The 26,838-nt window shown below is 39.0% G+C and overlaps 1 protein-coding gene across 7 annotated transcripts in view; it reads right to left on the bottom strand.

Annotated features, from left to right (window-relative positions):
• ENAH (ENAH actin regulator) overlaps positions 1–26,838 on the bottom strand; it is a 90,640-nt gene that overhangs the window by 44,738 nt on the left and 19,064 nt on the right. For all 7 annotated transcript variants that reach the window (XM_032103362.1, XM_032103364.1, XM_032103363.1 and 4 more), the window contains exon 2: positions 1,139–1,304. In XM_032103362.1, coding sequence (XP_031959253.1) covers positions 1,139–1,304 — 166 coding nt within the window. The remainder of the gene's footprint in view (positions 1–1,138; positions 1,305–26,838) is intronic.

Here is a 26,838-nt window from a genome sequence, read left to right as displayed (position 1 = left end):
TGTTTCCAACAGCAATGTAGTAACATCAACAGCTCTGACTTCCAGCAGCAGACTACTTGATGTGAATATGCATCTGAAATTCAGAAACTCGTTTATCCATGAACTTCACAGAGTATTTGTTAGATTTCTTTTTTAATCAAGTTATCACCTTCTCCCTGTGGCTGCTGCACCCCTTGGCTTGCAGGGCTCTCAGCAGCAGTTTATTGGATTCGTACCATGGGCCACAGGGTATCGTTTTGCAAGATTGTTATGGCTCACACAAAAGATGATAAATTCGAGGTATTAGGGCAACCATTTACTACTAGCCATCCACTAAGAGGATCCCATTGCACTTGGATAACTATATCCTCTCACCTGTTTCTGCTGAATAATGGGAGAAAAACCTCCACATTTTCTCTCAGATGAATGCATAGAGACCATTTATTACTTGGAATAAGTGTTTAATAACAAATCACATAGGAGATTATCAGTCTAGGCTTCAGGTGTGTGATAAACGAGCAAGAACAGACCAAAAGAATTCTATGAAATGATGGGAGGGAGAGTAATAAATGTAAGAAGCTTTCCTCAAACAAAAGATTAGGTTTTTAACCCCATCCCAAGTATCAAATAGGAGAGCATTTCCAGAGTGCTAATTTGTCATTTAATCATGATCCAGTAACTTCATCAAGGAAATTAAGATGTAATCCCTGTTACTCCCTCTTCTCACTCTCTTAAAAGTGGTGATGATCAGCATTACCAAATATCAAAAGGTTTTTTTTAACAAATTGATCTCGGGAAATGAGACATCATGCATCCAAGTTTTCATGAGATAGGAAGAGCTAAAAGAACTGCTGGTGTCTACACAGACTGCAGCTCACAGCACAGAGTGAGGGAGAAAAGCTTTTAGGTTGCCACTTTGCTTTAAAAGAACCAGATGACTTCTGTGTACACCACTAACCTTTATAAATAGATTTCTGTAGGAAGGAATGGCAAAAGGACTATTGCCTTGGTGGTACGCAAAGTGCTTAGTTCACAGGGAAAAAGCAATAAAACAGTTTTGCTACTTCAGCTAAAAAAAATCTGATTTATTAATTTTTGGTCCCATAATTTTGCTGCAGACTTATTTCTTAATATTCCAAATTTTCAAAGATTTCCTTACCTGATGATCCTGAATCTTCCTGCCCACTACTCTGAATGTGTTGTTGCCTGTGTGATGATATATATGAACTCTGCTGAATCCAGTTGATCCACCAGCTGGTACCCATTTCTTATTGGCATCATCGTAGACCATTACAGCAGCTCGTGCTTGGCAGATACTCTGTTCACTGTTAATACACAAAGTGGAGGAGAAAATAAAATTACTTATGGAAAAGCATCATCTTTCTGGTTAACTTCTTTTTTTTAACTCATAATGTTAAAGCCATACTCCTTGCAACTTGCTGAAACCTCCACCTTTCTGAATACAAAACCATCAGCACTTTGACATTTTGCTTACATGTGTTCATTCTGACAAGCTGTGGTCCAGACAGACAGGCCTAAGAACTAATAAAAGAGATCAAGAAGGTATTCATTTTTTATTTTTGCACTTTCCCCCCTTGCATGTTTTTTTTCCCTTCCTTTCTCCTCACCACCAGCCATGAATTTTAATTAAATGCCACAACCATATACAAAGCTTTCTGCAAAGACCAAAGAGCCAAGAATCTGGAGCTGCACTAGCTTCATACAGTCTACACTTCCCAGTGGAAATTACTTCTACAAGAGATGAGAATTGGAAGACCCTTGTACCTTTTAACATATAGGGAAGAAAACAAACACACACAGGATAAAGTCCAGCACAAAAATTTCACCAGCTCATAAATGAAACGCATTTTGGTTTCGACACATTTTACAACAGTTGACACCCAGGTGTAAGATTTTCTCCCTGAAAAAAGGTTCTACTGATTACCAAAAAGTGCAATTTCATCAAGAGACTGCCATCAGTAGCTAATCCTGATTATGCCAGTCATCTGGAAGCTGAGGTACAGCCTGAAGTTAAAAAGGAGAATATCATGAATGTCATCATGTAAGAAACACATGAAACCAGAACATACCAGAAACAGACTATTTATTAGGAGAAGAAAGGGTGATACCATGCAGGTTGTCTTTGAGGGAAATGTCCAGATGCAGACAGGAAATAAAACTAGAAAGGAATGATTTCTTATCAGTAAGTCAGATTCTCTGAACATACCACTCCAGCACATCCAACATTATAGAAAGCATATGATGCCTGGCTTGCAAGGAATGTGGCCTGCCATTTGGAAAACTGAGAAGGCTGAAGAGACATGCATTCTTCATAGGAAAGTAAAGGAGTATTTCTTCATATTTTATGAAAGAGGGAAAGGATGCCTCCCCCACCCATCTGTCTTGGGATTTTTTGTGGTTTTTATTGGATGGTTGGTTTGGGAAGGGGGGGGGGGGGGGGGGGGGGGGGTTGGGTTTTTTTTTCCAAAGACCGTGCTGAATTTCCCAGTATCTTATTTACATCTCCCAACACATGAAAATTCTGCAGTGCATCCAACTGTTTTGTTAACTTTCAATATCGACATTTTTGAGAAAACAGAATCAATTTCTATCACACTTCCCATGGCTCTCTAACAATTAGAAAAGTGCAACACTGGGACACTTTTCAAGGCTCACAGACAAGAGAGAATACTGAGATCATGTCTCTCATGCACGAGAGATTCATGATCAAATGAGGAAATAGGTTCTTAATTTTAAAAATGCACGTGTTCTAATCCCCTCACCTATTCAACAACTAAATCAGAATGGGATTACAACCTCTAATTAGACCACTCTTCTTGTAGCTCAATTTAGGGATATTAAAATCATAATATACATAACTGAAGTGCTTCTTTTCTAAGCATAGTTTACAATTTAAGACTGGAAGGACCACATCTGATCCAGGAAGAAAGATTAAATGCAAAGAAAATAAATTCTGGTACAACCTTTAGGCATTTCACAGTCCCATTAAATATATGCCACAGTGAAATATGGTTCCCTCACTTGAGAAGAGGGCAGTGCAAGAACCTACTTGATTTCTTTATTTTTAGATATTTTGGCACACATCTTAACATTCAAACCTAGAAACATTCTGTACTGTTCACAAAGTACATGACAAACAGTAGTGGTTTTTCTAAAGTGCCTGACAGTAAACTTGGAAAACTTCTGAACCCATAATACATTTTTGCTATACTTCAATTTGGATCAATCACAGGCAGGATAAACCATAGGTGGCAGGACCTAGATACTGATTTGGAAGCAGAGCCACGTGGTTTGCAGAGTTCTTGCCAAAAAACAACTTCTACTCAGTCATGTGCCAGACAGATTAAAAAAAAAGGTTCTACTAAAAATTGAGACTATGATTCTAAGGTAATATGTTCCAACTACAACAAAGGTAGAACCAGAGAGAGTGACTGAGTAATGTGACGAGAAGACTTAAGTAATAGGACAAACCATCACATTTCAGGTGCTCTTATTCAGCTTAAGTTTATAAAACTTTTTACACTATTTTATTTAACATACCAAAAAAGAAAAGAGAAAAAAATAAGAAGAAAAACCTATTCATTTCAGAACTATTCGGTATTCAAGTGGCACACTTCACAAGTGCAAATAAGATGACCTTGAGTCGAATTTCTAGCTTTTCTTTAACAACTGCTAAACTATTTTTAGTTCCACTTCTCAGGCTATGTCGTATAACTGGAAGTATTAACCAAGTCTAGATCTCAAGTACTTCATGCTCCATTTAAAATAACACAATTATCATAACAGGGAATGATTCTTAGCCACATAAAAATGAGATGATTTACAAACTTTTAAAAATGACAAACAATTTCCAGCTGATCTTTTCAATCACTATACAATAAACCTTTTGCCTTCATTTCATACAAATCCTGTAACTAAAATTTCGGTGTTCCAGGTGTGTAATTTTCATATCCAGGTATCAATTTGAAGGTGACATACTCCCCTCCAGCCAACAGTTCCCACCACCATCACTTTGTTTATCAGACTGCAAGAGTAAGATGGAAAAATGGAGCTATCCCTATCAGAGACAAATTAAACCAGTACAGGATGCTAGCCTTTTTCCAGGGTTCAATAATGGCACATTAGTAGGTGAAGGGGAGATTTATTCATTTACTCTTAGTAGTAAGTTCTCTGAAGTGATTACACTTCCTTTTGAAGAAAAGCATGGAGGCATGAGCTTTAATGAAAAGAATCTTTAGTTCTGCTCTTCAGTGGCCCTTTGGTAGTTTAGCATCTGAACACAGTATATTGTATATTATAATTAGACACCAGCAACTATTTATGTATCAAAAACCCCCTAAAAATAAAATGCATACTGGAACTCCATTAACTTCAGAGGGTTACACCAAATCAAAAATCCACACCGCTAGCTCATGACTAATAAAAAATAACATTTAGGTTTTTTCCAAAGAGCCACCTTTATCTAGGAAAATTCTGACTTTAGCATACAGACTGTTACTAGGACCTGAACCAGTCTCTTGTATTCTACAAATATCTATGAACTTAAACTTCAGTGCAAAGGAACAAGAGCCAAGTGAATCAGAATGGTATCATTTATTGTATTTCTTGCTTTTCACACTTATGACACCTCCCTGCTGTAATTCTGTTAGGAAACAGGTCTTCACCCATCTCAGTTTTTATACATGAGCTCTTCACAGTCCCCAGGGTTTGCTGTAACACGTGTGTCCCTTACATGACCTGTGCTAGGATGGCTTCCTTCATTCACTGCGCCAGAGACACTTTGGTCTGATCACAAATGCAGATTTTTACAGACAGATTACTTTACACTGGTGGCAAATAAACAAACTATCTACAGTCATATTGCGAGAGTAAAAAAAAAAAAAAAGGGTCTTCATCTCTTTGCCATGCCATTAGGCCTTCAAAAGCATCCTACTGGGTTTACTTGCCTATCTGCAAATTTTCCTCTTCCTGGTGGGGTGTAATGGTTCCAGAAACCATTAGACTTGGATTAGCCTGTACCTTTTCAATATATGAGTTGATTAGGGGATGTGGGAGATTGAGCATCTCCAGCTTCACGTGCTAGTGCCAAAATGCACAGCTGCTCCAAGAACTGATTGCTAAATTATTAGGGAAGTGGATTGGGGAACTAGAGTGAAATATTAACTAAGGAAAACTGAGAAATCATATGTTCCCAAGTAAACTCACTAAACTAAGTCCATGAAATTATTTGCAGAAAACAGAAAATTCATTCAAGGGAACACTCATGCAAAAAAGTGCTTACCAAACCTTAGGAGACAAAGTGTACAAGCTCTCTTCCCAAAATGTAAAGCTTGACAAATAGCTGGATAAATATATGTTAGGAGGAGTTCTTCTCCAGACAAAGATGTAAGGCTCTGATTGTTAAAGCCAGCCATTATTCTGGGTAAGTCCACCTACAGCAATACCATATAAAGCCAAAGACAGGGTGGCTGGTTTTTATTTGGGGTGGAAGAGTGGGGGGAGGTCTGGCACTCAAAAGGCTCACACAAAAAACCACAGTAGTAATGAATCATAAGATTATTCTTATGGGAGAATATACTTTCCTCCTCCAGTGATGAGATCATACAAAAAAGCTCAAAAACCATAGCAAACTGAACCCTAGCAGACATCATTCTTTTGCCCAGATGGAATGTGTTCATTCTTTCACATCCCAAGTTCTTAAGCTCAATGCACAGTGACACCAATCCAGTCTGCTGACCTAAGCCTTATTTTTTTTCCCTCTCCACAAGAAGTTGATGCTTGGTTTTCCTCTCTCAAGAACTAAAAAAGATAAACATACTTCAAGGATCAAACTCATATGAAAAACAGCACAATTGCAGCCACAGAAAAGATCATTTAAATATACTAACAAAAGCAAGGAAAAGCTGTGATTGTTCTGATTCTCAACATTTAGTATTTTTGTTAGTAATGTAACAATGAGGGTTTTAAAAAGTTATATCCCATTACCACTGCTTCTGGTGATTCAGGGCTTTTTTTTTTTCCCCCTGCTATGGTCTCAATTTACAGAGACATAACAACATGTTCTTAAAATGTGCAGTCTTTGTGGGGCAGAAGGAATGGAAAGAGACACTGATTCATCAAACGCCTGTTTAGGATTTTCAAACCATGTGGCACAAAGCTAGAAAGAAACACTAAACATTTCCAATTCTAACATCTTAAAAATACACATTTTCAAAAAGCAGCTAAATGCTCGTTCAGATATAAAGGTCTATATCTTAGTGGTGGTGTTTTGGAAGGTAGTTTTCCCTGCTTGCTCCTGAACCCCAACTGGCACATCACAGTGAAAATGTGTTCTCTGTTTTGCTATTAAAAAATTAAAACCAACCACCCAAAACCAACACAAAATTCTACATATACTGTATCACTACTTTCTATTAACTAAAACAGACACTGTAGACAAAGTTGCCATGTATTCTAAGTTGCTCATCTGGCTTAACAGTTAAGCTACTTTTCAGCATCTTGAAGTTACACAGGAATGTTTCCTATGCCCTCAAATATGCTCCAGACTGAACTCAATTACATAGCTCAGTATTTATTTTTGGGAGTAGGGGAATGGGCTTGAATTTGTTGACAAGGGTGATGTGAGTGAGGAGAGGGGAAGAACTTTGAGTTACTTTCTGTTTTAACTCATAATCAGCTGCTTTAATTTTATTCCTTTCTTGAACTTTAGCACTTCAGCCAGAAGGACATCTCAGAGGAGACTGAGTATAACAATTATCACCTCCTCCTGCCAGCAAGACATCTACACCATCAACAGGACATCATGGAAAAATATAAACTATTAGGAGTTCAGTAAGTTAAGTTTCTCTAACTCATCCTCAGCCAAGAAGTAAGAATCTCAACTTTCCCTGCATTACTAAAAGCCAGTGGCACATGGTGCTGGCAAGGGAACATCACATGCTTGGTACAGCAGAAGGAACTACGCTGTGCTACTTGCACCCAACTTCAAATGATGCAGCTTGCCCACTCCAACACTTCAGCCAGTACAGAATTTACTTGCTATTTAGGTTTTAACATAAGACTCAGTTAGGACCAGCTGTTTCATCTGACCTGTTTCCATGTGGATTCTTCTTCAGACACTACAACCCCCCACAGCACAAGAGTCCTTGTTGATTCCTTCCAGCAGATACAACTCAAACAAGAGTGGCTGTTAAAAAGGAGGGTGAATGCAGAGGGAGAAATCCCAGATTGCTTCGCTTACAGCTCTCCTGTACTTGCCTGTGCCTAGAAAACTTTTGATTGATAACTGAGAGATTCATTCATCTCTCCCACTTTTCCGTCTCTGATAACCGAGAGATTCATTCATCTCTCCCACTTTTTCTCCTCATGAACTACTCAGAATACAGATTAGCTGCAACATCAGAAACCAGCAGAAAATCCTGCAAGGGAAAGTCCCAACGAGAAATAAAACTAGGACTGCTGAGAAGCAGGGGGAACTGAACCACTGGGATTAATAGTTGGCAAAGGAAAGGTGCTTTGCTTTTGGCACAGGATTCTGCAACACTCCAGAGTTTTAGTTGGTACACAGTTTGCTGAGGACAAACTTTCTCTGCTCAATGAGCACCTTCCACTGAAAGAAAATTGCTTTTCATCTTGTGCATAAAAGCATTTAACATTAATTTAGGAGAAGTCTGCTCTCAGAGCCAGAAAATTCTCATAAATTTCTCCTGTTGCTATAAATCTGTTCCTTGATGATTTTGCATTTGTAGCTTGTTTCACAGCAGCAGGTGAATATCAAACAGCTGAAAGAAATTGCAGGACATGCAGGCAGAAAGAGAAATATTATTTAGAACAGCAGGTTGATGTCAAATGAAAGCCTACTTCTCACACAGAATTACCAATTTCAAACCCAAAGAAATTTTCTCTACCCGAATGTTTCACGTGCCATATTTCAGGCAATGGACAAAGTAATTTTTGTGTTGGCAATTCAATATTGTCTCTAGGCTTGTCATATGCTGATTCACATAAGAAATTCACCTATTCTCTCAAAGGAAATCAGGAATATCTAAGAGAATATGACAAGTCAAACCAACAAACACTGACACTACAAAGACAAACCTTGAAAAAACTGAAAGCATTAACAGGAATTAAGAAAAGCAGACTGAAAAACATGGATTTTGAATAGCATGAAACTAGTCGTATTAACAGTGGTTAACTATATAATATGCAATAATGTAATACAGTATTAATAAAATATATTAGACATATGTGACTAATTTTATCTACCCTTAAATTCATAAATACTCTGTGAAGTCCAACTTTCATAACAAACCGAAGACGATATTAAGGTACTTCACTTCTCAACTCTCAATTTAGATAGACTGTGTAATTACCCAAAACCAAATACCAGTTTTTTAAGAGATACAGAAACTAAAATCCTTTAACACACAAAGTTAGGGGTGTTTTTAAGCAATTACTTCAGCAGACAGAAGGAACAACCATTTGGTCCCTTAAAAAGTATAGAATTCTGAATTTTCATCATCCATAGCACACACTCCATTCTAGGAAACCAGAGATGCTCAAAATCATTATCCAAAAACACCACGATCAAACTCAAGACTTCATGCTCATGACTTAATTTTCCATAGGTTATCTGCTAGCCTTAATATGTATTTGTACAAATACTTGTTTGTGTTATTGTACTACCCAGATATTTATCTATTTTTGTGTCTGTTAAGAGAAACAATTTTTCATGGCTTGCATTGCAGGTTCAAGGCTTTCCTTATAACAAATTTGGATCTACAGAATTCTATACATGTCCAAAAAGCAGGCACAGCTTTGGTACAGACAATACTTTGGAGGCTTAAAATAAAACACGAGGTTTTTACATCTCGGTGAAGAACTTACTTTGAAGCATCAGTTTGTCCAAAATTTACTGTCAAAAAAAGTGACTAGGTTTATTTAAAATTCCAAGCTTGAGACAGGGAAGAATGTGGATATGGTAGAATTTTATACACAGATTTGTTCTTTGCTTTGTATGCAAAGCTAGTGATAACTTCATGGAAAAACTTTATTAGAAGGCTTCATTATTTTACCTTGGAGGTAAGATTTTCAATGAAACAATCTGCAAGTGACAAGAGCAACATTTTCCCACTTTCTTCCACTATTTTCTAGATATTTTCATCCCACAGAGAATCATGAAGATTTTTTTTTTCAATAAATGTTTCCAACAAACATTTTGAAAAAAAATCAGAACTATACAGAGGCCAACGATTTCATTATAAGACATTTACACTGACAGGGGAAATCTTTGTAGCCATTATTTTTATACTGGTAAAATAAAGTCCTACATTTAGACTCCACAGAACCATGAAATAAGATAATTTAGTTTATGCTTGCTCCGTGCACTCATCCATATTCTTGTTTTCTTTTATCCTCTTACATAGGGGTGTTCTCTTAGACATGGCACCTTCAGTAATTTATCCTGATTTTTTTCCTGAAAATATTACATTGTTATAATCAAATCCATTTTTCCACTGATTCTTCAAACATATTTCTTCAGGGCATTTACTACTTTGCTTACACTAAAAGGCTGTGCAGAATCTATGCAGTAATTGAAACAGATTCCATTTCCTCAAAGCAGATTCAATACAGCGGCATCACCAGCCAAAGGTTTTGCCACAGTAAAGGCTAATTCTGTCTGGGTAGTGATTTTACTCAACAGTAAAACAGGAGCAGAAGACTCCTACCATGATCTTTCACCTAGCTCAAGACAGATTTTTATCAAAAATCAATTCCTTGGTTTGTGTCTCTGTTGTCAAAGCTAATGGTAAAAAAACTCTGGAAAAAACCCCAATCTGTAAGCACCAGGGTACCCTGTAATTGAACAAAGCTATCAACCACAAAATCAGTATCTTTACCAAATAGGAACTATCATGACAGATTGAAAAGTTCAAATCTTTTAACCTGAAGGTCATAAAAGGCCAGGGCCAAAAGCCAGCCAGACACATTACTTCTTTCCTACAAATAGCCTATTTTTTTGAGGGCTTGTTGCTTTCTTTGCTATGATTCCATGAATCTGAGCCCAACATACTGTGGAAAGCCTTTTTAAGCAGGCATGAAAAACAACATCTTCAGCAACTAGACTGACAGCTGATGACTTTCTGTGAAAAACCACTTAACATACATACATTTCCTATGTTCTATACATATTTTAACAAAAAGTGACCTTCTTACTTTATTTCCTAAGCTTTCGACACATGGTACAAATCACAGTTTTCAGAGCCCAGATTCCGCAGGCAATCCGAGTTCCCAAACAGGCTGCAACAGAATCCGTCATTACATTACCAGCACCACAGATCATGTAACTCATTTTACTTTCAGATAACCAATGCCCAGCTCCTCTTGGAACAGCAAGAGAGCAGCGTTTTTACAATACCTATTTAATACAAGGGCAACCTCTGATGTAGAGAGCTGTGCAAAGGGAAGGTAGCTAATCTTCGAGGGACACATTCTAGCCCCGGTGTTAACACATGAATATGCAATTCATACAAGAAAGATTCATTACAGGAAGGAATAGTCTTTCTAAAGCTGAATTTCACCTAAGAAAAAAAACCAAAACCCAGCACCCTATTTTGTTAATTTAACACTTATTTTTAAACACCAGGTTGACATTGACATGAATGAGAACTAGGCCAGGTTGGACGGGGCTCTGAGCAACCTGGTCTAGTGGAAAGTGTCCCTGCCCATGACACAGGGGTTGGAACTGGGTGATCCCTTCCAACCCAAGCCTTTTATGGTTTTATGGATTAATCATGAAAATGTGAGCAGCAAAGTACAAGAAAAGGCTACATGTAATTGCCTTGGTCTCAGAAGCAAGTTTTGTTCTCAGACTTTCCAGGTCTGCCTGAGTATTGCATTAGAAGGAAATAAAGTTAGTGGCTCCAGTTTGATGAACTGGATACAGAGAGTCCACTGAACAGCAGGCAGCCAGCACAGGTGAAGGTACCATGGTGACATTGTGTGGCCCCTCTAACAGCTTTACAGGGTGATCAAGACAAGTTCCTGAAAACGACAAATGCCACGACCGTCCTCCAGCAGAACAAGAACCATGGTTTGGGGAGCCAGAGGCTCAAAGGGTTGTAGGGAGCAGCTTGACATCTACTGGTAAGCTATGACTGGGGCCTTTCTTAGGGGGGTCAATACCAGCTGCGATGCTGTTCAATGCACTCGTTGACAACCGGGAAAATGGGATGTAATGCAACTCCAGCAAGTCTGTGGATGCATTTCCGTAAATTGGGATAGGCTGGTATGCTGGACAGTAGAGCTACTGTTGAGAGGTTTCTCAGCAGGTTGGAGAAATCAGGTAACAGAAACCTCAAGAAATGTGGAGGCAAGGGCTAAAACTTGCACCTAGGACAAAACAACCTCAGTGATGTAGAAAGTGATTACTCCCCTCTATTCAGACTGCATCTGGCACATTGTGCCCAGTTTTGGGCTCTCCAGTGGAAGGAAAGACTTAGACAAATTGGAGCAAATCCAAGAGAAAACCATTAATGAGGCTAGAGGAAAAGATGCACCAGGAGTGGATTCACAGCCGCGCTTGTTCAGTCTCCAGCTAAGGCAGGAACATAATGGCCACTTCTCAACTACTCAGCAGGGAATTACAGCGAATAAGAGTCACAATTTTCTCAGAAGTGCACTACAGAAAGGTGAGAGAGAATCAAAAATTGCAGAAAAGGAGATTTTAACCAGGCAAGGAAAAGTTGCACCAAGAAATCAGTTAAATACTGTCAGAGGCTGACCAGAGGAGCTGTGGAATCTCCATTCTTGGAGACTTCAAAATTCATCTGGACAAGGCTTTAAGCAACCCAGCCAAGGTGACAGGAGCAGATAAACCCCAAGAACTCCCACCTTGACTAAGACAGTGTATGACTCTAGAAGAAATAAAATTCTTTGAGAACACCCCACTGAATTGCAGATATATAAGTGCCTTATTTATGACAATTTCTGCCTTAGCACCTCATTTTATTGGAATGCTCTTCCCAAAAATAGCAACATGCATTTCACACTTGAAGTTTCAAGCAGCCTCTCCTTCTGTAGCCTTTAAATGAGGATCTTAAACACTGCTGGTAGTTCAAATATTCAAAGCCTAAAAGCAAGAGGTTTAAATAAACCACATAATATTTATATCACTGATGTGTACTACCAAATAAACGTCTAAATATTAAATAATAAGCAATAAGCCTTATTTCTTTCATATTCTCCTCCCAACAAAACACGTAAGATTGATTCATGAATTTTTGACATCTCTTAACAAGTCTGTACTACAAAACACTTCAAATATAAACACAGCTCTTGACGATCTTGTCCTCATTTCCAAGGGCACCAGGGTAAGGCAAAGTTCTGGGCCTTATTCAAGCAGCTCTAAACAAATAAATTCTTCAGCAACCCAAGACCTGTAACGGTGTAGTGAGCAAACACTGATGTGTAAAAATTACCCCAGTTACAACTGCTTCCTTGTACAGGAAAATCTAATGAGCATCCTCATGTTGTGCATTCAGTAGAGACATTTATGATAATGTGTAAAACAAAGGAATACTAAATTTCCACTTAAATGCCTCTCTACAGTAGAGCTCTAGTCTCCTCTTTGAGCACAGGTTTCCACACAGAAATTTCACAAATCAAGGAGAGGTTATCATCATCAAGTTGACACAATCTGGAAGCATTCTGCTTTCACATCAATTATGGGTTATTTACATTTGCCACTGAATGCAGTCAAAGTTATCACCTATATTGAAATATGAATTCAATTTTCATGCCAAAGTACTGCATTTACTCACTGAATAGCACATTTTTCTTGCACTCCTCTCTTCTTTGATCCAAATTACTTTTTGGCAAGGCTAAGTCAGTCTCACTTTGAATAACTCTGATTTCTTTCCCACATCATTTTATCTCTCAATATCACTTTCTAAACTACTATTTTTCCACTCCTCCTATACCCTACATATTAGTAATAGCCTTCCTGAAGTGGCTACTCACACAGCTACTTCAGCAGCTCTTCTTCCAAGTCTGACTGCAAGTCAGTCAAGATTTTAATCTCTAACTTGAAGAAATTCCTGATTCCAACTCATACAACAACCCCACAAATTCCTCACTTCTCCCAGCAATTCTTACTAATACACTTCCCTCAAGGTATTAAGGCTTGTCATTAAAATCTAGTCCCTGAGGTATAATCTCAATTGCATACATTCTTCTATTTAAATGCAGCTTAAATTAACCTATAATCATTCAAACCTGTGATCAGTTTTTCCTCTGAATATCCTTCATACAGTGCTATTTAACAACTAACAGTAAAAAACTTTGCATTTCCCAAAGTATGAAGGTTGACTTCAACAGTTAATGACTTTGATAATAACAATGTGGTAAAGGTCGTATGATCTAAAAATTCTACCACTGTTTATATATTTATTTATAAGTGAAATCCTTTTTTCTGGAGCTGGCAAAGGGATTCAGAGGCATCTGTCCTGTCATGTATGTGCTAATGTGTAATTCTAAAAGAAGGGACAGGTTAACTGTACACTAATGAGGCTACAAGCAAAAGGCTTGAAGTGCTCTACTCTTCCTCTCCAGACTAGCAGGAAAAGAACAGCACAAGGAGAAATACGAAAATCAATGCTAAAATTCATTGCAGAAGTATTTTGAGACTCAGTGACCCACTTTTAAGTTTGAACACCAATAGACGACTGCAGTAACTAATTCAATCTAGTTAATAATTAACATTAACATTTGTGCATTCATTACATCTAACATTCTGTCCTAGAAAATTGGATGATCTGGATGCACCATGAAACACTGAGTAGAAGCTGTTTGATTTTCCCACAATGTCAGCTATTTCAAGTATCTCTTGCAATAAAAATTAAGCAGCTAGAGTGCAGTGGCAGTAAGCACATAGCCCTTGAACAGAAGTGTATCAACGCAGATGTGTGCTTGAAACACTTGTTTGGAGGGGTTTTACCCATGCAGAGCAGCCAGCACAAATGGGCATTCACATTGTCGTGTCAATGAGTAAAAACTAAAACTATTTCTCAACAAATCTCACCTTCCTGAAATAGGTCTATCATCAAAATTCTACCAAAATGGTTACACAGTGAAAAGAAGAAATAGCAGTCTCACTCCAGAGCAGACAACACCCACATAGAAGAAATGAATAAATTATTATGCAAGGTCATAAAAGTTACTATAGATTTATAGAAAGATCAGCATCTTTATCATGAATTACACACTGGTTTTTCTTCTAGAGAGCAGCTCTTCTAGTATTTCAAACTTCTTGGCAACGTAATTATTGCTTAAGACTGCAATACTTTGTTTCCCCCATTTTAGGATGCTTTGCTTGTTAGCTTCTCAAATGTTGTCACTGAGATCTGCCTTCACACCAGAAAAACAGTTACCAAGTTAAACAGTGAGAAACTGTGTTCGCCTTGCTTTCCTGCTCCCAATTCCTAAGCGATTCAGCTGTCTCTCCAGTTGTTCTCCTTGCTTTGCAAATGCTCATGTTTAGAGACAAAACTTCAATTTTAAGACTTGAAAGGCACCTCTCTTTCACATTTACTTTAATCTTAAATGTGTGTCCTAGCTGAAAACAGGACAATTTGTTAATCTGTTAAACACTAGGATCTACAGTAACAGGCACATATCCATGTTCTGTTCCATTAAATTACCACCTACCTCTACCCCAAAGTTTTAGAACAAATCGCATCACATCTACTGGTGATAGTAAATTGTATTTCCCAAGAGTCCTCTATTTTAAACTTTCCCAGACATGACAAATCACACTTTCAAGCCTATCTGCATGAACAAATACAAATAATTATTCAACAAATCCAAAACTCTGCATGTGAATTTGCATCTGTACTTGGGCACAAGACTTGACTCTGGAACAGCCAAAATCTGATTAAAACATCACTCAGAAGAAAAAAGTCTACAGATTTTTGTATTTTCCTATGTTATATTGTACACATAATGCATTACATTAAAAAAATTCCACTGTGCAATCCTTTATACCCAATGGTATTACCAGGTCGGGAAGTCCTTTAAAGTTCTGATAAAAATATTTTTTTTCCTTTAGGGCAAGGACAAAAGTAGTTGCTGCCTCCCTTTACTAGAAAAACAGGAAAATAAAGTTTTCAAAATAGCAATAAGGTCCAAAAAAACCCTTATCTAGCAAGAGTGCATTTATTACATTACTATCAAAACTGGAAGATATATTTAGGCACTTTCTTCTAATATTAGTTAGAATTGGATGTCAGCTATTCTATTTCCCCCTTTTCAAGGAGCATAAGTCACGACACCTTATCTCACACTGAGAGCCCAGTATTTAAACTGAAAATACTACTACTTTGTACTTAATTTTACTGCTTATCTTTTCTTCCCCAAGTTTATTCAGTGAATCATTACATATAAGGATGCAGTTCTCATTAAACTGAAATTAGAAATCCAATCTAGAAAGTAGGAATACAAACAGCTCAAACAGAACAGCAGCTCTAGCCAGTTAAGGCTTTTATTCTGTGGTTTTAAGTATTAAAAATACATCAAAGAAATAAAAAGGTAGAGGCCAACACTAACCACTATACTTTCCAAACGAAAAAAAGACTTGCAAACTCCAGCAGGGATAAGAGTATTTAAAAGTAAAGTTTTACATTCGTTGATGATTTGCGCTAATAAATTATTTAGAGGAGTAACTATAACGCAAAGGTGAGCTGAAGAACAATTCTGCTCACACTAGAAAATTAAGACTCCTTATCAGCATATCCATTGTTTAGGTTTGTGCTGGCTGCAAGTGCCAGAAAGCTTTATCTGCGCAGGGATTTTCACTAGTTCAGCTAATCCAGCAGTAATTATCGGAAAACGCTATTTTAACGCATAAAGGCAGCACAATCCAGCTGGCATCCCAGGGGCCTCTCTCATTGTACAAGATGGCTGTTGCCGGGCTCCAAATGGAACGTGGCTTTCACTGCTCTAGATCAACACTCCAGCCATTGTTATTATCTTCCCTCTCCAGCTCCAGCTTCATTTTAGAAACCACCTTTTCCAGGCAATCTTGCCTTATTTTAACCAGCATTTGACGATGTTACTGTCTCTCACAGTCATTTCAGTGCTAAGATACCTCAAGCTTCATGTCAGAGAACATTTGACTGCTATTTACAGCCCTTACTACTAGGCTGGGTTTTTCCAGTGTCACAACACCCTTTTAACAGTTACACTCGGAGGTTTAATCTTTAAACCACACAGGGACTTTTCTGCATCTTCCCTCTTCACAGAAGATTTGGGAATCCTACTCTCTAACCAGGGCCTTCAGGTCTGCTTGCAAACAAGGAGTTTTGAGGCAGCTTGGGTGGGGTTTTTTTTGGTTTTGTTTGGTTGGTTTGGGTTTTTCTGGTGTGTTGATGGGCATCTTTTTGTTTCTTAACTCAAGAATACTTCTGTGCTGTAGCATGCAATTTGATAACACCAGCTACACACTTAACAAGATTTAGTTCTCTTCAGTTGTTACCTGCCTCACAAAAGCCCTCTTTTAGGCAAGTGATACACAAGACAAGGGGATTAACACCATACAGCCTTTTCAGACTAGCTATGCATTCATATTCTGGAATACATTACCTGATCAGCTGCTAACTTGAGGTAAGCAAACAGACTGCACTACCAACCCTAAATAGGTATTTTGCAGGGAGACAGAGAGAAAAGGGTAGTTTTATTAACAGCTTTATGCCATATGTGGTCATATGCTAAAACCACAGTTCAGTTAGCTGGTCCCTGATATAGTCTAATCCAGTTTCCATTTCTGCATATTCAATTGTCCAAAGTCATTTCTGAAAAAGCAGGCGATGAAATGTAAGGATAAAATTTGGTTAATGTAATGTGACACAAAGTCAACAGAACTTAGTTTACACATCTCCGTGCATAAAACGAACAGGTAATGTTCCAGAAAACACTAACAACCTTATTACAGACTGCAGAAAATTATATACTTTCAACTTTCTTCTGTTGTGACCTTTTTCCTCCTCTACATCAGCATGTTAGTTGTGGGGGTTGTTTTGTTTATAGAGTTTATCTTTAAAAGCAAAAAGGTAAACTGCTCGTTCTCCCTCCTCCCATGTACAAAGAACAGCATTTACTGCCCGTATGAAGTACCTAAGGGCTGTGAGTCATTTGTTTTGGAAAAAAGCTCCCAAAGGCTATCAAGCAAGACTGTTGAGATAAAGCCTTTCAAGACTTACATCAGGGTTTCCCAGACACTACGTGTACCAGTAAGTGCAGACTAATCATATTTTGTCAGACTGCACACTACTTCTGAATCCATCTACCAGCATGCTAGCGAGGATAATGTAACCATAAACCATTAGAAGCACATGCTACCCGTGTAAGAGCTCTTCTGCATCCTCATGCAAGTTGCTTCAGAAGCGCTTCGGGGCTTTTTACAAAAACTGAGACAAATGGACTCACGGGAAACAAAACCAAGCAGGGAGGACTGCAGCAATGAGTGAGCACAGCAGAAAGCTGCAGAAAGGCTGTTCCAGGCCAAAGGAGAAAAGAAGCCCCAGCAAACTGGTTAGCTACCCCACCAGCACAATGCTCTGAATTAGCCAAAGTTCTGGTTTGGTTTAGAAACTTTTATTCCAGGCATCTAAGGCTGCCAGCAACCTAGGCAGTCTAATCAAATCCAGGCCTTGTTAAAAGCAGTAGTTTGGATGTCAGTAGCTGTTTTCCTTATGGTACTGGGTCAGACCTACAGCAGCATTTGCACTCAAAGCAGGACAGAGGTTATTTAAATCCAGCTATGGCAACACATCTCCCTCTACCAGCTGGGACATCAGGCAGTGTTTTTTAACAGCTAATATCTGCTAAATTAAGTGGACACACACAGATGTCCACAGGAGCAAGACTTCTGAAAAAAATAACCCAAAACCAACACAAAAGTGCAGTCATTTTGATGAAAATATTCCAATGAAAAAATACAGTAACAAGCACCAGCATGCAGTCTTACCTCTTCCTGCCTAACAATGGTCAGAAAAGTAGCCAACATTTTATAAGGGAGCAGTCAAAGCAAATTGAAAAGTCTGGGAACGGACCAAATACTATTCACAATTCCTCACAAAACACGGCACACTGTGGGACCCACCATGAGCACCCTGTGTTTCCTTCACCTCAACAGCTAAAGAAACAATTAGAAAAGCCTTCAAAGGGGTGAAGCAGCACCCTGAGCCACCTAAAGCTACTGTTGTATCAGGTAAAGACATTCAGTTCATGGAACAGCCTCATGAAAAAACACACGTCTTTTATAGAGCAGTGTAAGGCCATAGGGAACACCTTCATACAAATTAAAGAAAAAAGAAGATTTGTACGAAATACACATGTATAAAACAATTTCTTTGCCTCCATTAAGTAAGCAGCACTCACTCGGCAAGATCTAATGATATTAACAATGGCTTGGCCAAAACAATCCAAACAGTATAGTTACTGCCAAGAGCAGGGACTTCCTGTTGAGAGGCAAATCTACCTCCAAGTATGAAAACCATGCTCATAAAAACTAAGATTCCCAGTTACCTGTGGAATGTAAGATTTACCACTTTATAACCTTTTCTGTGGCAAATCCATTGACGAGTAGCTTGCCATGAAATAGTGTATGTGGGGAAAAGAAGAAGCTGTAACTACCAGTGGTCATTTGGGAACTGTTTGTAATAATCTGGCTCGGGTAATGTGGGCACAAATAAGACTATAGGGAAAGTACCACCTTCCTACCAGGAAGGACAGAAGATCACACAAAAGTGAGAGGCACTGTCTTTCATCATTACCCAACTTATTTAGGGCAGAGGAGAAGCACTGCATGCTAAGTATATGGTACTGACATCTATCCATACAATGTAAAATCTAAAGCGTAAGAAAAAATAACTCCAATTAGCTTTCTACAAGCAGGAGCACAAAGCAGCACACCTTGGACTACAGCAGCCATACAAATTGGGAAAACACTTGGCAAGGCAGAAGTGTGTCAAAAAAAGACACGGGAGTTACAAGGTTACAAAATAAAAGAGCAAACCACTCAACACAGAGGAGAACAAACTGGGGATGTACTAAAAACATCCTCCATAAACAAGAATAACAGGAAAATTCCCCTAACAGTAACAGCAGTGAAATACTAGAACAGACTATGTAGAAATATTGTGAAATCTCACGGAAGATTCTGAAAAAGTTATACATGTCAAGATAAGTTTACTGGACTCTTTATTCTCAAGTTGCTATTTCTGGAGCATCCCTGTGCACAGGCAGCCCTTGACTTCACAGCCAGCAGAGCACACTCGAAGGCAGAAGGTGCCAGCAGCCCTTTCTGACACTGCTGCAGGGAGTGACAGACCCCCATCCCATGAAACTCCCTCAGCAGTGATGCAATTCCTCCCCTCAGCAGCCTTGGGTCACAAGCATCCATCACGGGTGAACCCTGTCACAGGAGAGACCAGCACTGGCTCTGTGCAGAACAAGGTCAAGATCCAGCAGCAGAGTTACAAAATGTATTGCAGCACTTAGGTGCTGGTTTTATCACTCGCAGAGCAGCAGGAGGCTGTCTCAGAAGGTGCAGAGTAAGAATCAATCAGCCAAATGAATCCGGCTCAGATATTCCCAGACCATGGCTCCGCTCCCATGTCTGAGAAACAGCCCAGGAGCATGCATAACTTTATTAGGATCTGAAGCTACAGCTCAACTAATTTGCAATTACAGCACCAGCTGGTGGCCCAAAGCACCGTGCTGCGTCATTTGAGCCTCTCAATATCTGTGGCAGTAAAAAAACCCCGATGCCTACAGTATCCCAACTTCCTTTAACATTCGAGAGGCAAAGTTACACATAGGGAATCAGCTGAGCAAGGATCTAAACACTCACTTATGATAGTTTAGGAAATGGGAAGTCTTCCCTGAATTCAGAATATCTCATCAACATAAGTGAGACACAGCTCAGCAGTGTTCTTACTGTTTTTTCTCACACTTCTCCAAGTGATTTGTATTTTGACTTATCTGGCCAGGATAAACAGTCCCTCAAATGCAGCAGTGTCTAGAAATGATCCTGGTAAATTATGAGCAGGCATCTGATTAATTCAGAGTCCCAAGACAAGAGATTACAGAACAAGCTCTTCACGGTTAGAGCAGAACGTTCTGCCTCCTTACACGTGTGACTTCCACAAAATACACCAAAGACTTTCAGGTTGCTGATGAAGGAACAAACAACCCCTTCCCACCAAAAAAGAGGGCAGTACTTGCATAATAATGATTCTAACTCAGTGTTTCCCATACACTGGCAGAGACACGAAATTGTCTGTTTTCAAGCTCAAAAAGCAGCATTTGTCCTAAATATTTCAGACAAGGTATAAGAGACGAATATTCCAAGTTTCAAATATTACACATGGCAGCACATGCAGAGATAACTTTCTGGGCAGGGGGGAAGAAATTCTTCCTTTACTGTCATAGGAGGCATTTACTATTCTGAGAACCAGAAATCTGGTCCTCATAAATGATGAGAGACTCTGAAAAGTAAAGTTGAATAATCAACATCAAGTGTTATCTGTTTTTATCATTCCTGGAACCCATTAGCCTTTAGCAATAACTTTCCTTAAAATGAAACAAAATGAAACCAATGAATCCCTAAATGAAACCAAATTAATCCCTAAACAGTCTAGAAACAGACTCATAGTTGCAGTTCCCAACAATTTTTAATAAAGTAAAATCATAATTTTGTTTTTAGTATTATTCTATTTAAGTTTCAGTGGTTTCAATTATTTAAGTGCCTGGTGAAACTCATTCCACTGTGGTTACTCAAACGGTATTTGTTCCAGTATATAAGAATATGCAAATTTTTTGGTCAAACAGCCTGGATCTTCATCTGCTTCTTTTAAAAATTCTGAATTACAGATGGTTTCAAGAAAGTTCCGAGCATGTACAGCTTCTCTTCATATACTGGGCCCTGTCAACTTTGCTATCTGGAGCATCTCTCTTACGAGGAAAGGCTGAGGGAGCTGGGCGTGCTCAGCCTCCAGAAGAGACAACAGAGAGGGAACCCCATCAGGGTCTGTCAGTCTCTGAAGGGAGGGGTCAGAGGATGGAGCCAGGCTCTGCTCAGTGGTGCCAAGCAATAGGACAAGGGGGAAGGGGTAGAAACGGATGCACAGGAAGTTCCACCTGAATACAAGGAAAAACTTTTCCTGTGCAGTGACCAAGCACTGGAAGAGGTTGGGAAGTCTCCGTCACTGGGGACATACAAGAACCATCTGGACACAATCCTGTGCCATGTGCTCTGGGATGACTCTGCCTGAGCAGGGAGGTCAGACCAGATGACCCACTGTGGTCCCTTCCAACCTGACCCATGCTGTGAAAACATTCTGTTGCACCCAAGTTGCTCTAGAAACCCAAGGGCGTCAGGCACCACAAACATCTGCAAGTGCCTGGTAATTCCAACTATGGCAATTTGTGTCTGTTCACCACCTCCAGACATGCATTAGCTTCTCAGATGCTGCAGTCCACATTTAAGCCTAATTTAACACCAGTTATCAACCACTTCAGATGTTTATCTTCCAGCTGCTACTACTTCTGCCAGAGCATTAAGTGACAACAAATACCCAAGCTGTCAATCTTACAATGTCCCTGAGAAACCTGGTATCAGCTGTCTTGTGTAATTCTAGTGTCTGGATAAATTCTAACACCTTGGGACAACTCTGAAAATTAGATTCAAACAACTGACCACTGAAGGCTGAACACCTATTAAATCACTCTTCTTAAAAAAAGAGCTTGAGAATTTTGGGCCTGTGCTATTTGGAGTTGGTTCTGAAATCAGCTTTTGCTCTCCAGAGGTCCAGCCCCTGTGAGTGGTCTTTCATGCCAGGTACATAAATATGTATAAAGGATGAAGAGGAGATATCGAACCTTCTCTTTTGCTTTTTGTAACAGGATGGTCTGAACCTGTCTGCAAAAAAAACCAGAGGAAAATCGTGTAGGAAAGTTTGCATGGATTTCTCCGTGCTAGAATTAGGTCGGTGCTATCCATGCTCCCCTTTCATATACGAAGTGACATTTTTAGAAATACTGGCTAATGGAAGCTTAGAGTTAAAACTTGCACATATCAGCAAATTTATATTTTTGAAAGTTTTGACTTCAGCATATATGCTCTCGCATATGCATATGCTATGGAAAGGTTACATTTTTAACAAACTGAACGAAAAAAAAAACCTGTCAGACGGTACACAAGGTCTGTTTGCAGAATGACTGCACAAATTCCTGCTCTGTGCATGCCATTTGACTCAAAGTGCAATCCCAAAGACAACAGGTCCCTGTTTTTCACATACCAATTGTTGGCTTGAATCAGTGAATTCATTGTCTGAGTCTGCATGACCATAGCTGTAATGTAACTTAAATAAAGTTCTCATTCCCCAAACTTTGGAAAGTACCTCGAATACTTTCTGGTATCTAACATCACTTACTATTCTAAAGCAGTCTCCTGACTTGAAAACTGTATAACTTTGGAAGGAAACAGAAACCACCCTACAAAGCCCCACATGCTTGATTCTGAGGCTGTTTAAAAGAGTTTTCCATCAAGTCCCACACCTTAGAGACCTGCACTCAGTTTCTGAAGCTTCTTTAGGACCAGAAGCCAAAGCACTGACTTCTCCCACATTTCAGGTGGTGCCTGCTGAAAGAGTGGCTTATTGCAGAACCTGCTGGGGCCTCTCCCAGCAGCCAGGTAAGCACCAGGGTGTGGCACAGCACCTGGGACAAAAAGTCCCCTCCAGATCCTTCTCCAGTTGATAACAAGCCTGTTGGATGCTTACAAAGGAGAATACACCAGCCCTTCCTCTGAAGGGAAAGCTGTAACATTAAATTAATACATCCTGTAGTATTGGTACTATATTCTAAGTTTAGTTTACTTGATGCAGCCTAGATTTAACTCACACAAAATCTCTATGCTTACATTTAACTAACAATCCCATCCCATCATTTCAATTTTCATTGGAAAAAAAACCTTTCTTCTTGCTCAACACTTTTTGTTCAGTTTCTTTGCTGCACACAGTGTAGAATCCCAACAGCCAAAAATGCTGTTCTTTGCAAAATTTATGCTGCAACGACAGCCAGAATCATGTCTGCCCTTCATCAATATTCAATTTTGGGTACTCCAGTGATAAAACTTAAACCAAGTGATTCAGTTATAATAGCAAGTGCCCATAGACAGCATTTCATTATCAATTTGCTGTCACTACAATCTGAGTAGGAATCCAAATTTATTGCAGGATTTTTGGATTTTAATCTAGGTTATGATATTACCCACCTATAAAAGCAATTAGGATAAAAAAATATTCATTTATTAAAAGACCCCAAACAAACACTGAACACCTTTTCAGTCAGAGTTCCATTTCCCAGGACAAAAAAAAAAAAAAAAAACAACCCAAAGCTTGTGAAAATAAGTAATGTTTATAACATCTAAGTAGACTGATTTTTGCAGCTAGCCATCAGCAACAATACTGCAGAGAAACAAAATAGTTATATACAAAGTTGGGCCCCTTAATTGGATCAGAGAGGTAATGAATTAAGTTCACAATTGCTTTTAAAGGAAACACAAGGCAGAGGTTTTCTGTATTAAAAGAGTTATCCACCTTAAAATGGGAGCTCTGTGTAAGTTATTTGTAAAGGCATCTCACTGTGGTCAGCAAATATCCTCACCAGGTGCTACGCCTATGTAATTCTAACATAGAAGACAAGTAAGGCCTTTCCTGCATCATTCACTGTTCTGTTTTACAATCCAAAATAACCTAATTTGGCCTAAATTTAAATTACATAACCTCCGCTCCTTTCAATGGGAGCTTTACAACCGTAAATAAAGACAGCTTTTGGTCCTGACATGGAAATATAATTGAATTTTGAATTAACTAGAACACAACCACATTTTCTTATACACAGCCACAATCTCTCTTTACAGCGAGCATCTGTCAGGCAAAAAACCCAAAGAATTCTGCTGTAACTAACTGTACCTTCTGAGTGTACTCTACCTGTGAACTTTTTGAAACAGCATTTCAGATTCCCCAGAACAAATCAGGAACTCATCAGTTTCTTGCCTGTACTTCAACATCAGACTGTTAACCTCTTCAATATCCGAAGCCCACAAAATTTCTACCTTTCATCACTGAAGAATTACTGCTGCTCCTGTTCATTACAAGTGAGGATATAAGAGAAATCAAGCCTAGAACCCTCATTAGTGTCAGATTAAGACTTAAAACACCCAGAAATGCTAGGAGAAAATTCCTAGAGTAATCCTAACATTCACGATACACAGACTGTGCCAATCCACGACCATAAGCAGCAAGAATGCAATGGCCAGCATACAACCTAAAGAGGAATAAATTCAAGTGTTTCCCTTGGCTTTAACCATATTATAGATGTTGGGGTTTTTTTAGTCAGTATATCTCTTACACTAAAAAACTCAAGTGTGAAGTAAAACACTTCTATCAGTCACAGTATATAGAGTGCTGCCACCATAACTATCTTCTGAGGTCACCATGCTTCAGTTTTACAACTCTCATATCAAGGAGATAAAGGGAAGGCAGGTTAAAGAGCCAACCAATACTACTATATCATAAAAATCTACTGACTTTTCTCCTGACATACAAGGGTTCTGTGAATTTAAAGTTTAAGGCCTTAGTACTCACATTCCTACATTACAGGTTCTAAGCTTGCAAATTTAATATTCCTCTGTGTCACAGGATTTCTGTTCAGTTTTCTGTGCTTTGGTCTAAACACAGCTACCTAGGGATAGCTAAAAACAAGGGGGAAGGGAAAGGAAAAACAAGCAAAACTGACCTGTAATCTGAGTAATGAACCAGGTGCAGCAGCAGGACAGTGACCTGACACAAGAGCAGCAAGGAATAGCTGCAGGAAAGCCCTGATCTTGCACAGGCTAAATCACACACAGGAGCTGTGCAAGTTTCAAGCTCTTCCCTCCAGCCATAAAAATTATGCAACATGTACTGCCTCTGTGCTAGACACACAAAGAACACTTTTATAGAAATGGTGCCATAAAAATATTACAGACTGCTAGAGCAATCACCAAAGTAACCTGTCAAAAACTTGTCAAAATGTTTAGAAAGATCTTCCCTTACTAGTGCAGACCTTTATTTGCAAGAAGGAATAAATTGGAAGGTGCTGTTTGGATACTCTAAACTCCTTCATCTGCATATCCACTTAATCCACGCTGAGAAAAATTAACAATGCCCTTTTGGTCTTAGGGTAGCACAAGCAACATGATTGCTCCTCCTTTTCATTTCACTTGCAAAGAAATATATTCACTATACTGCATACCATAAACCAGGCTGCTTAACAGAAGCAGAACTCACGGGCCAAAGCGAAGCGGTTGCAAACCTGAACTTTTGATTTGACTTCGTGTAAATAAATCCCTACCACCCTAAAGGTTAAAAAGTTACATACTAAGATAGTGAATTTCTGGACTTTGTTGCTACAGGAAGTCATGGAGGGAGATAAGATCAGCAAGCTACAAAGGAATTAGAGGAATCCATGGGTAACAGGTTCTTTAAAAATAATAATAAAAGGAATCTATAGGCATGTTCCAAAACACCTCAAAACAGACAATGGATTCTAGGGTGCTGGCAGAGGGAGAGGAAAAGAGATCCCTAAAGGGCTGCTGGCAATTTCTTCCAAGCAGCTTCTCCTATTGCTACTCTCCAGGACAGTGTGTGGGACTACGCTGACCAGTGGTCTACCCCAGCAGGGCACTTCTCCAATTTTAATGCTACTCTAATAGTAAAATCTCTGTAGTTCACACAAGACCTAACTCTTTCCAAAGGCAGGGAATCACAGAACCCTGATATCTGTCTTGTTTAAATTACACATCCTGTTTTCTTTGTTTTGTTATCAAGGCAGTTAAATCTAAGATAGGAAGCAAAGTCTTTTAGATAAAAAGTCATTTTCTATTGTTTTAAGTAGTCAGAAGGAAGTCCCAGATTAAATAAACAGCCACTCTGCCCAGGGATCACCGCTGGGGAAATGCTGGCAAGCTTTCTTTTTCAATCTGACATTAATTTTAGATGTAACAGCTTTCAAACCTATTTGCATTATTTCAAAAGTAATCTACTGCTACGCTACTTTTGATATATTTTTATCTAATATTTCATAACAAACCAATCAACCTATATCCAGCTCCTACAAGCCCTGTTCTCTGGTAACACCAGAAAAGCACTGCTCCATGCCCCTCTAAGAGCAGGCTGTCAGATGTAAGGAATTTAGAAAGCACAATGCAGAGTAAGACTGAATTTGAGACAACTAAAAGATCTGTGTGCTCTGTGATGAAACTGTGAGGAGATCAATATCCAAATTTTATGCTGAAGAGAAAATAAAAGAAAAAAAAAAGATGATGGTTTCTTCTGCAACAGGCAGCAGCAAAGCAGCACGTGTATGTGTGCTAGGGAGGCTGGTGTGTTTACAGGCTAGATGTGACAATGTTGCCCTCATTACTATCACACACACAGTGTTTAATCTCTGTGGTAAGGAATTATCCAGGAAAAGCGCTTAGACTTCCAAGAGACACTAAACCCAACAGGAAAGCTGAACACAGTGAACTTCACAGGCTTGCAGAGAGACACTGCCTGCAGTCCTCTGAAGAATTTTAAAGCAATCCCAACCACATAAGTTATGATCTCCCACATCTCAGCTCCCCCACGGCTACTAAAGGATGGGAAGTTTGCCAATCCTATCACCTTTAACTACTCAAGACCGATACAGCAGTGTCTGGCCAGACCTGCTGCAATGTCAAAAGAGAAAAAC

The sequence above is a fragment of the Corvus moneduloides genome, chromosome 3, assembly GCF_009650955.1.
Source record: "Corvus moneduloides isolate bCorMon1 chromosome 3, bCorMon1.pri, whole genome shotgun sequence".
NCBI lineage: Eukaryota > Metazoa > Chordata > Aves > Passeriformes > Corvidae > Corvus > Corvus moneduloides.
This window is presented reverse-complemented; position numbering and strand designations above follow the sequence as displayed.